The sequence below is a fragment of the Cebus imitator genome, unplaced genomic scaffold, assembly GCF_001604975.1.
Source record: "Cebus imitator isolate Cc_AM_T3 unplaced genomic scaffold, Cebus_imitator-1.0 Scaffold293, whole genome shotgun sequence".
Classification (NCBI taxonomy): domain Eukaryota; kingdom Metazoa; phylum Chordata; class Mammalia; order Primates; family Cebidae; genus Cebus; species Cebus imitator.
The window spans coordinates 2,026,620-2,041,367 of NW_016107608.1; the positions used below are offsets into that span (position 1 = coordinate 2,026,620).

The 14,748-nt window shown below is 38.6% G+C and overlaps 1 protein-coding gene across 9 annotated transcripts in view; it reads left to right on the forward strand.

Moving 5' to 3' along the window:
• The window catches only part of NTNG1 (netrin G1), a 356,160-nt gene that overhangs the window by 170,188 nt on the left and 171,224 nt on the right, over positions 1–14,748 (forward strand). For all 9 annotated transcript variants that reach the window (XM_017502187.2, XM_037729105.1, XM_017502184.2 and 6 more), the window contains exon 3: positions 12,174–12,814. In XM_017502187.2, coding sequence (XP_017357676.1) covers positions 12,174–12,814 — 641 coding nt within the window. The remainder of the gene's footprint in view (positions 1–12,173; positions 12,815–14,748) is intronic.

Below are 14,748 nucleotides of genomic sequence, written 5' to 3' on the forward strand. Positions count from 1 at the left end.
GTACTCTCTAAATACAGGTTCCTGAGTCCAGCAGGAATCAGTCTATTCAAACAGAATTCCTAGTGGGTGGGGACTGAATTTACCAGGCATTTTTTTTTTTTTGAGACGGAGTTTCGCTCTTGTTACCCAGGCTGGAGTGCGATGGCGCGATCTCGGCTCACCGCAACCTCTGCCTCCTGGGTTCAGGCAATTCTCCTGCCCCAGCCTCCTGAGTAGCTGGGATTACAGGCACGCGCCACCATGCCCAGCTAATTTTTTGTATTTTTAGTAGAGACGGGGTTTCACCATTTTGACCAGGATGGTCTCGATCTCTTGACCTCGTAATCCACCCGCCTCAGCCTCCCAAAGTGCTGGGATTACAGGCGTGAGCCACCGCGCCCGGCCTTACCAGGCATTTTTTATGCACCTTAATGTTTACATACAACTGTAATGCATAGTAATATACTACTGCTTGGTAGAAAAATAATAACAAATTCACTTTTTTGTATGAATTTTTGGTATTTTTTCCAAATATCACATTTATAGAAAAGATGCATACAATATAAATAACTTATTTTCCTGAGCTATTTGACTGTAAGTTGTCAACTTGATGCCCATAATCTTTTAACACTTTAATACCTCTTACTAATAAGGACATTCTCTTACACAGTTACAAATTGACAATCAAAATTAGGAAATGAATATGAATCCTTTACTACCATATAATTTTCAGACTTCTGACCAGTGTCACCAGCCAGTTGTCCCAATAGTATCTTTTGTAGCAAAAAGATCTACTCTGGATGGCATTCGTTTTCAGACACCTTCAGTCTCCATCAGTCTGAAATGGTTTCTCAAAATCTTTATGATACATTTAAATACTACAGGGCAGTTATTTTATAAAATTCCCCTCCATTTGGTTTTGTCTGATATTTCCTCATGATTAGATTCTGATTATGCATCTTTTGCAAGAATATTTCCAAGTGATGCCTGCCTTGTTTAAACCCAACTAATAGCTCTAGGAGTGAATTATTCAAGAAGGAAGAGGGGGGGAAGAGGAAAAGTTAATTTTTCAATATGTTGAATTTGAAATGCTTGTAGAGCAGTTAGATGATGTCTACTAAGTACTTGACTAGATGGATCTGAGGTTCACCTGGGAAATCAGAACTGAAGACACAATTTTAGAGTCATCAATGTATGACAGTTAAAGCTGTAAATGGGAATTAACTCAATGAAGGCCTTTATGTGGAGCTAGAAGGGAAAAGGCCAAAGGATGAGAAGACCATGAGTGCACATGGGTTTTAAGAATCTAAAATCAGAAGGAAAACAGGCAAAAGAAAATGAAGAGGAGGAGATGATGGAAAGGTTAAAAAAAAAATAATGGTGAAACAGGATTAGGAAAACTAATGGAGACGAAGGTTACATTCCTAAATTAATCCCTCCTGTTGATATTTTCTTTAAACTGTTCTTTCATTTACCCTTCTTTACTGCATTTGGACTTTTGCTGATAATGTGGATTCCTTTATAATTCCTTTAAGTGGAATCTGCTCCTCTCATACTATTAAATTCACTATTCTAAAAAAAAAAAAAAAAAAAACCAAAAAAACCTTGGTATACCATTTGTTCATCGTTTGTCTCTGCAAGTCCTTTCTCCCCCACAGCAGGCATAATAGTCTTTCCTATCATAACTAAGTGATCTAGTGGGAAGTTTATTTTCTACCAAACCCAAATTTTAAAAAATTCTTCTTTATGAAAGTCAACCTTTTTCCTTATTTTAACCTCTTATGTGACCTAGAGTCCTATTCAAATCTACTTTTTGAAAAATGAGATACACACCTACTTAACAGCTGGTTTGTCAGGTATTGATGAATAGCATCCTTGGGCCTAGCAAATGAATAAGTATTGCCTATCTATATGAGTAGGCATAGTCTAGGCCTTTGTTCTTTTACCCCTACACTTTCTCCTCCATTGTTCTTATCCACTCTCACTTTTAAATACCTCCATAAGCTAATGTCTCATAAATGTATGATCTCCAACCTGGCCTCTCCACTGAGGTCCAAACTCACAGTTACCTGAAGACCTCAATATACAGAAAGGTGGTATAACATGGTGGTTGCAAATAATGACTGCTAACTGATTGCCTGGATCCGGTTCCTGACTTTTGAGACCTACTAGCTCAAATTTATTAAATCTAGCAAGTAGTAACTTCTTAGCAAGTTGCTTAAATGATTTGTACTTCAACTGCCCTATCTGTAAAACAAGGCAAATAACAGTATCTACTTCATGGTGTTGTTATAAAGATGAAATGAGCAAAACATTTAGAAAAGTGTTGAACACATCCTAAGCAGCACATACGCTTACTTCTATTATATATCTCATGAGAATATCAAATTTAACATTTTCTGTCCCCTTGCTGTCTCCACAACACCAAACCTGGCCTCTCACTTCAGTAAAAAGTACCACCGAACACCTACTTGGTCAAGCCAGAAACCTGCTGTTTATCACTTCTTGTTATTTGTCTCTACCTTATATCTAGACCCATCATAAATATTAAGCAGGCTTATAAAGCTCTACTGATTGTCTTTAAAATATTCCTTCCATCCATCCTCTTCTGTCTATTTCCACTCCTCCCACCCTGGATCAAGCCACCATCTTGCTCCATTCAGTGACTCTGGTAAACCTCCTACAGGTTGCTCTGCTTCTGCTCCGTACCTGCTTAGGATCTATTATCCACATGGAAGGCATAAAGAACATTAAAAGTGTAAATCAAATTGTAGCAGCCCTCTCCTTACAGCACATCAGTTCTTCCATGTCACATAGTCTTTATCTAGCCCTCCGGTTCATGCATGATCTCCTCTGCACCTTCTTCCGCAGCCTCATCCCCTTCACTTCCGTCTAGTTTATTACACTCCAGTAGCAATCACTTTGTATCACTTCCTATAAAACCTCAGCTTAGGGCCTGGCATTTGTTACTCCCTTTGCAAAGAATGCTCTCCCTCCCAGCCTTGAGTCCCGAGGTATATCCTTTTTTACTTTTTGTCTCTCAATTTATTTTCCTTTCATAGAACTCTGTGATTTCCTTTTGCAGTTCATATATAATCACATAATTGTTTACTTTTGTAGGGGCTGCCTTTCCAACCAACCTGTAAACTTAGTCTATGTAGGAACTCAGTTGTTTAATTTACCACACTATATCCAGAATACAGCACAGCGTCTGTCATATCCAATAACTGTTTATTGAATGAATTAATGAATAAAAGATAGGAGTATAGATAAAGTACCCTTTCAGGTTCTAGAAAGCTTTCTTGGAAACTGGAGATCGACAAAAGTCCACTTCTTTTTTCAGGAAAGCCACAAAAATTAAGATGTCATTAATAAGCAGGTATTTCCCTAATTCCCAGGTTGTGAGGGCTTGCTTAAAAATACCAGTTCCTGTGCCTGTACTCAGAACCAAAAATTTAGAATTTCTGAAGCTGGGGCCCAGGGAGCAACATTGTGCTTATGTCCCAGGTGATTCTAATGCACACCAGATGCTGTTATCATGAGAATAAAATATACTTCTTTTCTTTTTTTTTTCTTTGAGATGGAGTTTCGCTCTTGTTGCACAGGCTGAAATACAATTGCACAATCTCGGCTCACTGCAACCTCCACCTCCCAGGTTCAAGTGATTCTCCTGCCTTAGCCTCCCGAGCAGCTGGGATTACAGGCATGCACTACCACACTCAGCTAATTTTTGTATTTCTAATAGAGACAGGGTTTCTGCATGTTGATCAGGCTGGTCTCGAACTCCCGATCTCAGGTGATTCATCTGCCTCAACCTCCCAAAGTACTGGGATTACAGGCATGAGCCATCATGCCTGGCTAAAATATATTTCTACAAAAAGCCATTATTGTTCCAGGTGCTATCTTCTACCTGGAATTGTTAAGTTTGGAGACACTATGCCATGGGTGGAGTGAAGCAAATATTTTTCCACCAGGAATTTGATGTCGAGATGGTGAAACTCACAGTTCTCAGACTTAACATGACTAGTTTTGCTTGGACCACCCCGTGTTGGTTTGGATGAAGTAGAAAATTCAGGAGGGTGGTGGGTTAGAGTAAATTATTCTCAAGCCTCCCAGACTTCTCTTTCCTTCTTCATAGTCTGTTTAATTGGGTTTGAGCACATACTTCCAAATCTGCCCCAAACATGAAATGTCTTTGTGAGTTTTTTTCCCTATAAATGCTTGCAAATTGTTTTTGCATTTTACTCCATAAAATATGTTTTTTAAACTATAAAATTACATTTAATTATGTACCAAGAGCTAAAACTGATGCTCCAGGAAATGGCACTGTGCTGTTGATGACTCAGCTTACCCTGAAGGACACCTAATACTCTGTTTGGGCACATGAGCAATCCATTTGAGAACCACGTGGTTGTTGCCTGTGTACATTTAATCTCCACACTAATCTGCAGATATCTTGTATTTTGTTGTGTTCTTCATGATGTTTTCAACATAGTAGATAACCTATAAATAGTTAATGAATTTGGAAAACAGGATTTTGAAAGAAGTAAGGAATCTGAGAAAGCAGGATAGAACTGCCAGAAGCCAGTCGCTGCTGAAAGTGCTGTGGTAGGCAGGTCCTGCCTGCCTCTCAGGATCAAGCGATCACTTCAGCATAGAGTGCTTTTGGTCTTAACGTAGTCTCTCAAAACTGGTGGCCTTCAATACATGGACTTCAAATGGGTCTTGACTTGCATACTCATGCGGAGAAGAAAAAAATTTTTGAACATCAAATAAGAGCTTTCAGGATTCGAAATGCTCAAACTATCTCTCATGATACCTGATGGAATCAGGGCTCAGAACATTCCCACCTCCATGATATTTTGACTTCCCTTGTTTTTCTCAAGTTGTATTAACCTAAATGCTAACAGCTTACTTAAGCTTTTTGGTAATTAACATTTTAAAAATCCGTGCTCTGATCTAATTCAAGCCATTTATAAGGTGAAATATTCTATCAAAGCCTTATTAGTGATTTTTTTTAAAAAATTTTTTTTCTTTAAAGCTCCCTACCACTTGCAATAATGTCACCTTAGTTCACAGCTTTTCTGCAGATATTCACCTTCAACCCCACTTGATTGTGTTACTATTTATTTCTTGTCCAGTACATGCAAAGTAATAACTGGCATTGCTATCTAGGAGTCTATTTTTGTGGCTTGTGGTTTGGGAAGTTTTTTGGCTCCTTCTTAAAAACTTGGTCTTCTTGACCTCTCAGCCTTCACCAGTTTGAAAATTCCAACCATAATCCTCTGTGGGGATTTACACAGGTGTCTATTATGGCCCATAATCTGTGATAGGGCTTCCAGTATTCTTGTTGCAGAAAGGTTAAGCTCTCCGTCTTTATTCCTGAGTGAAAAAGTCCACAAGGTGTTAGTATTGTCAGGGAGCAAATTGAAACAAGCTGCAAGTTCAATCAGGCCCTAAACTGGTATCTATGCCAGCAGGGAATCTCTGTAATGAACAAACAGTTCCATTAGAAAATGGAGCAGTTAGTTTTTAACTCGGGGTTATACAAAAACAAAACTCTTTATCCTCTCCTATTCTTAGGGTGGCCATATTTTCCAAACTGAAATTTGACACTCCCATTCTGACAGATACATAGGTGCTTTTGTCACAACAGTTTCAGAAGACCTAATGTTGGGATAGTCTCATAGTATTTAGGATGTAGTAGTCCCACTTTATCCACAGTTGTAATTCCCATAATTTCAGGTATCCTACAGTCTGAAAGTATTAAATGGAAAATTCCAGAAATAATTCATACGTTTTAAATTGTGTGCTTCTCTAAGTAGCTTGATAAAATCTCACACCACCTCACCCTATCCATCCTGGGATTTGAACCATCTTTTTGTCCAGAATCTCTACACTGACATTGTAGATGTTACCCACCCGCTAATCAGTAGTCATCTCAGTTATCAGATTCACTGTCATAGTATCACAGTGCTTGTGTTCAAAGAACCCTTATTTTATTTAATAATGGCCCCAAGACACAGGAGTAGTGTTGCTCGCAATTTGGATATGCCAAAGAGAAGCTGTAAAGTGCTTCCTTTAAGTGAAAAGGTAAAGGTTCTCAACTTAATAAGGAAAGAAAAAAAAAATCACATTGAGGTTGCCAAGAGCTATGGTAAGAACAAATCTATCTGTGAAATTGCAAAAAAGAAAAATGTGTGCTGGTGTTGCTGTCACACCTCAAACTGCAAAAGTTATGGCCACAGTGTGTGGCAAGTGCTTAGTTAAGAGGGAAGAAGTATTACATTTGTGAGTGGAAAACATGAACAGAAACGTTTCAACTGATAGCAATCGGATTTGATACTGTCCTCACTTTCAGGCATCCAATGGGGGTCTTGGAGCATATCCCAGAGGATAAAGTGGGACTACTGTGTACTGTTGCTGTATGCATACTGCACGTGGGTGCCCAGCATACCCATTAACAAAGAAGCTTACAAAATGAGATTGCACTACACAGCCATTTGTAGAGATCACTCCCCTTTTTGTCCTGAGGGCCAGTGGGCAACTGGAAACATAAGGCCTTGTGGACCTTCCTGTCTGAAGATACACAGTCAGTCTCTAGAACTGTGCTTATCAGGGCTTGCTGGTATGTTTGTGGTGCTGTTCTTTACCTTTCAAGCTTCTGAATCTGAAAGAGATGGTGCTTACCTCTGGTACTGACTTGTCTCTGCTTCTCCCCAGTGCCAGTAACGAAGCTATAAGACCGGAAGGGGGCACCTCAGCATGACTTGTGAACATCAGCCCCCAGACTCAGGATAGTCAAAGTATCTTCAGAAAGTCATTAAAAAGGGGCCTTCCCACGCTATAGCCAAGCAAAAATTTGGGAGCAGAAGGACTTGAGGCAAGGAAGAGTGGCCAGGAAGTGGCAAGAAGGAACTGGGAGGGGGAGTCCCTCCACCAAAAATTATTCCTCTGATATAAAGGAGTCAATCACTAGCCTCCCAGATCCTGTCTAGACGATGCCCCAGCCTTTCAGTGAAAGCGTGGTGCTCATGGTTCCGGTCTCTGAGGAATGAATAGTAGGCTCTGCATCCAATTTCTGAACTCTTTTAGAGGCCTTGCATTGGAAAAACCCTAATGGTATCTATTTCAGAGTCACAGCAGGAACAGGCTGGGTGTGCCATTCCAGAATGCTGCTTCTTGCCTTTATGTCTTTATTGATTGTCACCAATAAAACAAGCAAGGATGAACCAGATGCAAATGGGTGCAGGACATCTCCGTCTCATTCTTTTTTCATGATTTGTATAAGTGTTAACCCAAACGTGTCTCACAACCACTTGCGTACATGCCTGCTTTGCACGTAGCTTACAGTTCATTAGCAAATCTCCCATAAGAATTCTCTTCATTTTCAACTGTTGTTCCCAATAGTTTGCCCATAGGTAAAGCTTGGAAGGGCAAAGTCAAAATGATAGCAATACAAGTGTTACCTTAATACTGCTTACTTGAGATTTTTAAAAAACATATAACTCTCAAGGGCTTAGCAGATCTTAGGTGCAAGGATGTTCTTTTCAAAGTGTCACTTTGCCAGAAGGAAGGAAGGCACCTTCCATCAATAGAAATAGCAAAAGCATTCCTCAAATTGTATTTATCTCTCTAAATTCTGAAAGCATATTAAGGAAGAATAACAATATTCCACTTTGGTTACAAATTGCTAATTAAGAACTACAATTCTCCCAGAGGTAAAATATTAACATTTTTAAAATGAAATTAAACATCACAATCTTCTTCTAATTGTTATAAAAATATTTAGCAGCAATATCTGTTTAATTATTTAGACATTTGTTAGTGGTGTAAATATTATCAGCATAGGCATAAATATTTTCTTCTTTGTCCACAGACAATCAGCTAAGGATATGTTGCTTGTCGAACTTCAATTAAGGTCTGTTTAAGGCTGCCTGCTGGCCACAAAATAATTACTTACACTTTCTGATGCCTGAATCTGTTAGATATAGCAGGAAGAAGGGTTCTTTGTTTTTGTAAGTTGGGAAAGGTTGCTTTTTCTTATATAAATTTCATTGTTGTTGTTATTAAAGAGGATTAGGGTGGGGTTGAAGTAGTTGAAAATCTAATTAAACTAATCCCTTTAACAGGAATTGTTTTCATATTGATAATTCTCTGTAACAACAGTATTACAGATCATACCCACGTGAAATATTTACACTAAATATTTCAGCCTGTAATCTCTCCTCCAGCTTTTTCTTTGGGGAATGATAAGATTTATGGCTTCTTCACCTTTCTTCTTCTTTTTTTCTCTCTCTCACCTAAAGTGCAGGGAACCAAAATGAAATCTTTTGTTTTCTTCCTGCTTCCTCTGTTAATTTTCTCTCAATGTCATCATATCTCAGTAAGTTATGTTAATAGCCATCAAATCACTAATCTCCTAAAAGAGCTATGAAATAGAACAATCCAATTGATTTTTCCCCCCTTTGGTATCTACAGTCATTTCGTGTAGATTCTCATTTGAAATGATTTGTTTACCCATTGATTTCAATAAATTGTTATGCTGCTGAAAATATCACTAAGAGTAGAGTCAAATGAAGGACGAAACTGTCATTCTGCTCAACTTCATCTGATCATCTCCAGTATAAATTGGGAAGTGCTCTCAATCAGCTCAAATGTCATGTTATCAGGGAGACCTTCCCTGACTTCCCAAAATAAATTTACAATCCCTGTTCCTCCCCCAATACCACAGCCTCCTTTAGCTGGCTTTGTTTTCTCCATACACGTCATCACCGTGTAACATTATAACACATTATGTTTGTTTTTTTAGTGCATCTCCCCCAACTAGGATGGAAGTGCCACAGGAAGCAAGGACTTGGATTTCTCTACTGCTGTATCTTGAGAGCCAAGCTGAGCGACTTAAATATGGCAATCAAATAATTGTTGCATGTATGAATCTTTACTCTCATTTTTTTAGGTGCCTAAAGCACCAGATCTGTTCAAAGCAATGAATAATTTGATATAAATGTAGACATTTGCCCTGAGCTGGCTGATCTACTGAGCCTCAAGGGAAGGATGCCCACTGAGAAGAGACCTAGTGCTTTCCGTAGCCATGCCTTCATTAAAGGACTAAAACTGCAGTGCTGTTTCACCTCCACGTGCTTACAATATCAAGAGTGATACAAAGCAGAGAATCTCTAAGGATGCCCTCCAGGACATGATTTCTGTAGAATATGAACAGGAGTTACTAAACCACACAGAGACTCCATGGTCACATAAGTCTGTGAAACTAGGTGTTACATGAAGCTAAACAGGATTCTTAATTTCAAGATATCTCAGATTATGAAAATGTTCATTAGGACTCTCCAAGACAAGAAGATTAGGCTGTGCTTCCCAAACTCATTTGATCTTAGACATTTCCTTTCTACCAGCCAATCCTGCTTTACGACAGGGCTACAACAGAGGGAACTCCAATGACTTGGGAATTCAACAAGCCAGGGAAGGGGTAAGAGGCACCAGCCTCCTCTCTCCCTCTTACTGACTTTATTATGTGACCTTGGGCAAATTACTTAACACCTCTATGTCTCAATTTCCTCTTCTCTAGGTAGAGATGGAAAGGATTACCCAGGAAAATGTATGTAGTGTCCAGCACACAAGTGCTAACTAAATGGTGGTTATTGGCATACCTTTTATTGAGTATAGGCATAGAGCCTTTTACATAGATTTCTTCCAGCATATTTTATAAGATACGTTTGTTAGTATTGACCAATTTCCAGAAGCAGCCTAATATGTCGTCTCCTGTGGTCCCAGTGCCATATCCCTATCTGAGAATCCCTGCACACCTATGCTGAAAGTAAACAAATGTTATCTTTCAACACGACTTACTACAAACGTCTGATAACTCACTTTGGTGGATCCCGCAGAAAGAAACAAGGCTCTTCCCCCTTGTTTCCATACCTCTGACCTCAGATAAAGACACTTTTGTCAGGAGGAAGATGGTAGCATCCAAGTTCATGATTGCACAGATGGCTACATGCTGACAGATTTTGAAGTGACCATATTTTTTCAGTAAATTTCAAATGAAGGTGTGATTTGTGTAAATCTGACCTCTTCCTGTAAAATGTGCATTTACATATATTTAGAATTTATAAATCCTGACAGATTCCACAATATTTATAGCCCTCCATAAAAAGCCTTTGCAGTTTGCAGAGCTTTGCATTTGGCTCTCTGGCATGCTTAAGAGAATTTAAATAATAATAAATTTGGTGATTTATTCCACCTGGAACAGAAACTTATTTCCCCCCTCCCTTGGCTCATTTTGAAGGGGATACTATAAATAGGACCACAGACGCTGGGATCAGGACTAGGGAATTGAAATTCGAGAGAGAAGTACAGAAATGTTTTCATTATCACTGATTCCTTGAGTGTATTTTTAAAACAGTTCTGTTCCTCAAATAATGTACCATCTCTCCTTTCTCCTGTCCTATCACAATTATACTTGAGTCTCCAAAACTTGTTGCCAACTTCAGGATTCAGTTACATTAACGGGAAAGAGAGAGTAAGAGTATTAGCTGACTAGGTAGGAGGAAGTTGCCTCTAGGGAGACCAAAGCAATTCTCCCATGTTCATCTTCTATTTCATAGGAGTCAGCCAGCAACTGAGTGTCGGTGTCTAGAGGGTAAATTCATTGTCTGAGATCTAGCTCTTGTATTCTACAGGTATGATGGAAAGCTCACAGTTCATGACAAAACAAAAAACAAACAAAAACCAAGAAACCTAATTATAATTGCAAGAGGAAGCCTAAGGACAGTGTGAGGATCAATTCTTTTCACCCAGCCATGGTCATAATAACTGGCTATTATGACCATGAATAAGAGAGAAACACCTGAATAGTGGAGTGCAAATGGTACTACCTGTTTTCTTAAAAATGAAATCAACAAAAGTCTGGTAACTTGTCATTTGCCATAGAATCTACCGAGCAACCATTTAGTGTAGCATAAGCAGTGTTGTAACTTGCTGTAATATAACTAGGAGATTTCTTTGTAGCTTCTTGTCTGAATGGCTGTGAGGGAAGCAGCGTTCGTTAAAGGGAGAATAGTAAGAACTAACATCCATGAAGAACTGCCTATGGGCTGGCCCAGAGTAACAAACGCATCAAGTGGCTGTGGTTTGATGTGCAACAGCCTCCTAATTGAGTAGCAGGTTTTCTTGTCCTGATAACTTGGAGCACACTCCCAGCCCCAAGACTTTGCTGAGCAATCCTTTTATCTTTACCTAACAAGATGGCAGATATTTGGACCAAGCCCCAGAGCCTTTAGGGTACCACATTTTAATAATTTGTGGTGAGCAAAGTAAATGTTTTAAAACCAGACATTGTGAATCAAGGACCCAGTTAAGTGTGATGGATTTCAAGGAAAGCCAAAAAAAAAAAAAAAAAAAACAAAAAAAACCAGAAAGAAAAAAAAAAAAAAAAAAATGCTGAATGTTGTATGGGAGTATTGTCTCCCCCACAGAACACAGGTATCTATGGTTCACGGCTGATTCTAAAGCTTTGCTTGAAAAAAAAAAAAAAAAAAAATGCTGAATGTTGTATGGGAGTATTGTCTCCCCCACAGAACACAGGTATCTATGGTTCACGGCTGATTCTAAAGCTTTGCTTGAAAAGTGACTTTTTAAAGAAGCGTACTCTTAAGGATTGTCCTTCAGGCAGGGAGGAATTTCCCTTGCTTTTCTATAGCATCTTTCTAAGAGGAAGCGGAGGTATTAGAGCTGTTAGACAGTTGCTCAGTATCTTCGTGCTTCTGTGACCACATTATGGGTCTAACACATATGGAATAAATAAACTTGTTTTCATTTCTTAAAGCACATGGAAGGAAACAAGACAAGAAAATTACCATATTGCTTTTTTTAAGCTATTAAAGAGGAGAATCCAGTGAGGGTAAATAAAAATGATTACTGAAAACAGATTTTGTTTTTTGGTTTTTTTCTTTTTGTTCTTTTTTTTTTTTTTTTTTTTTTTTTTTTTTTGATTTCTAGATATCAACCACTTTCCCTCTCCTCCTACTTTGGCAATTTTAATTTTTATCAATACTTTTTCTTTCTCTCTCTTTTTTTTTTTTTCCTTTTCTAGCCTCTTACTGAGCAACAGCTATATGGCAAGACTTGCGGGAAACCAGTGATTTGATGCACGCTCTTTTGTTCTTCTTCCATAGGGCAATCCCTACATGTGCAATAATGAGTGCGATGCGAGTACCCCTGAGCTGGCACACCCCCCTGAGCTGATGTTTGATTTTGAAGGAAGACATCCCTCCACATTTTGGCAGTCTGCCACTTGGAAGGAGTATCCCAAGCCTCTCCAGGTTAACATCACTCTGTCTTGGAGCAAAACCATTGAGCTAACAGACAACATAGTTATTACCTTTGAATCGGGGCGTCCAGACCAAATGATCCTGGAGAAGTCTCTCGATTATGGACGAACATGGCAGCCCTATCAGTATTATGCCACAGACTGCTTAGATGCTTTTCACATGGATCCTAAATCCGTGAAGGATTTATCACAGCATACGGTCTTAGAAATCATTTGCACAGAAGAGTACTCAACAGGGTATACAACAAATAGCAAAATAATCCACTTTGAAATCAAAGACAGGTTTGCGTTTTTTGCTGGACCTCGCCTACGCAATATGGCTTCCCTCTACGGACAGCTGGATACAACCAAGAAACTCAGAGATTTCTTTACAGTCACAGACCTGAGGATAAGGCTGCTAAGACCAGCCGTTGGGGAAATATTTGTAGATGAGCTACACTTGGCACGCTACTTTTACGCGATCTCAGACATAAAGGTGCGAGGAAGGTAAGAGAAACCTTGTCTGCCTTCAATGGGAAAGGGTGTGTCCAAAGAAAATGCCAGAATATCAGTCTCACAGCTCTAAAGTAACATTTGTCGATTTCTACTGCCACATTTTCTTTAGGAACACCAGTGTAGAAGTAGGTTCTGAAGTTCTGAGACCCTTCATCCTCAGCAGTAATTTGTAATCCCAAACTTGCTGCCACTGAACATGACATGATTCTTCAGAATTTAAATAAAAGTGAATTTTAAAAAGTAACTCCCTAGGTTGGGAGGCCCTTCAGGTCTTTAAGGCAACGAAGCCAGGGAAAGCAAAGCCATTTGCCCTATAAGGAACTGAAAACTAGAAATACAATATCATGGTTTACAAATGCAAAACAGGGATTCAACAGGGTACACCAACCAATTTATGTTTTGTTATATTGCACAAACAATCTGGAAATTCGAGTTTTATTTCTTTAAATTTATTAAACCAGAATCAAAAGCATCTCAGAAACATTTGTTAAGTTGGGGCAAGCTCTACTTTTCAGGATTTTAGATGTTATTATGTCAGAAAGATATACTAGCATTTAAAATATAGACCTGAGTTGGGCTCCCTTCATCTTGTAGATCAATCACAAATGGACCAGTTTAAACACATTAATTAAACACAGTCAGGGATAGCTTTGGTTTTGATAATATGTCAGAGACAGAATTGAGCAAGTTTCTGAGAGTTTTGAAGATGTTTAAATGAAAAACTTCAATAATGAGAACCAGAACCACCGCATAGAGATTTTCAACCAGCTTTTTAAGTGTGGTGTATTATCAAAATGACCACCTGAGGGGAATGGAGGCATGAGACATTGAGTGGAAAGACTAAACGTAAGAGCGGAGTATCTAGCAAATGGAAGCAAAGGGAAAGTCAAGGAAAGAAATAAATGCCAGTTAAAAAAAAGCCAAGATATCTTTAAATTGAAATATATGAGAATAAGAATATAAATAGTAGATGTCATGTAGGTTTAATTATTGAATAATAAAATTCAAACAGGTAAGGCACGATTGATTCAATTTATTGGCTTTAAGCATCCTTTAGGCAGCCCAGTTCTCAGAAACTGGACAAGTGTTGAGACTTTCTGGTCTGTCAGAGATTTGTCTTATGTATGTGTGCTGGAAGAAGGAAGAGGTCACTGCTGTGAAGATAAAGGCCATAGTGGGAACACAGCATGGAACGGTGGACTTGGCTATAGCGTGGTGTCAAAGGTTTCAGAGTCTTAGCTGTGGAAAAGTAGCAGAAACTGGTGGCCGTCTACTGGCAGCTTTTTCTAGCTTCATGTTCCTCATGGAAGAATCAAGAGCCTTTATCTGTGAAGCTTCTCTTAAAACTTTTTAACAAGCTCTTGGTGGTATATAATGAATATATCTTTAAAGCAGAATAATATTGAACTTGTGAGTTCTAAGGTGTAGAGGATAGTTCATGTATTATTAGCAGGGTACATGACAGGGCAATATGGAGCTGTTGTCTTAAACATGAATTTGTTATTTATAATAATACACAGCCATTATACTCAGGAACATTTTAGCAAAAGGCTTTGTATCTCCAGGATCTTATTCTTGGGGACGTATGATATGTGAAAATAGTTGAAATTGATAGTATTAACAATAGCTTGACACCGTGGAATGACAAATATTCAGTTCATCTACATAAACAATGGTAAACAATTCATAAACTAAGATTTGAATTTTAATCCTGATGTAATCCACATCACTCCATAGATTCATCTAGGTCAATTTTCTTATAGTGTAAGACATCCTTAACTGAGCCCAAATTCCTATATCTCCACTTCCCCAAATACTCTTATTTGCCACTTGTGAAAAAGGCAATCTTATTCTTTTTTTTTCCCCCCATTTATTTATTTTATTGCATTTTAGGTTTGGGGGTACATGTGAAGAACATGCAAAAT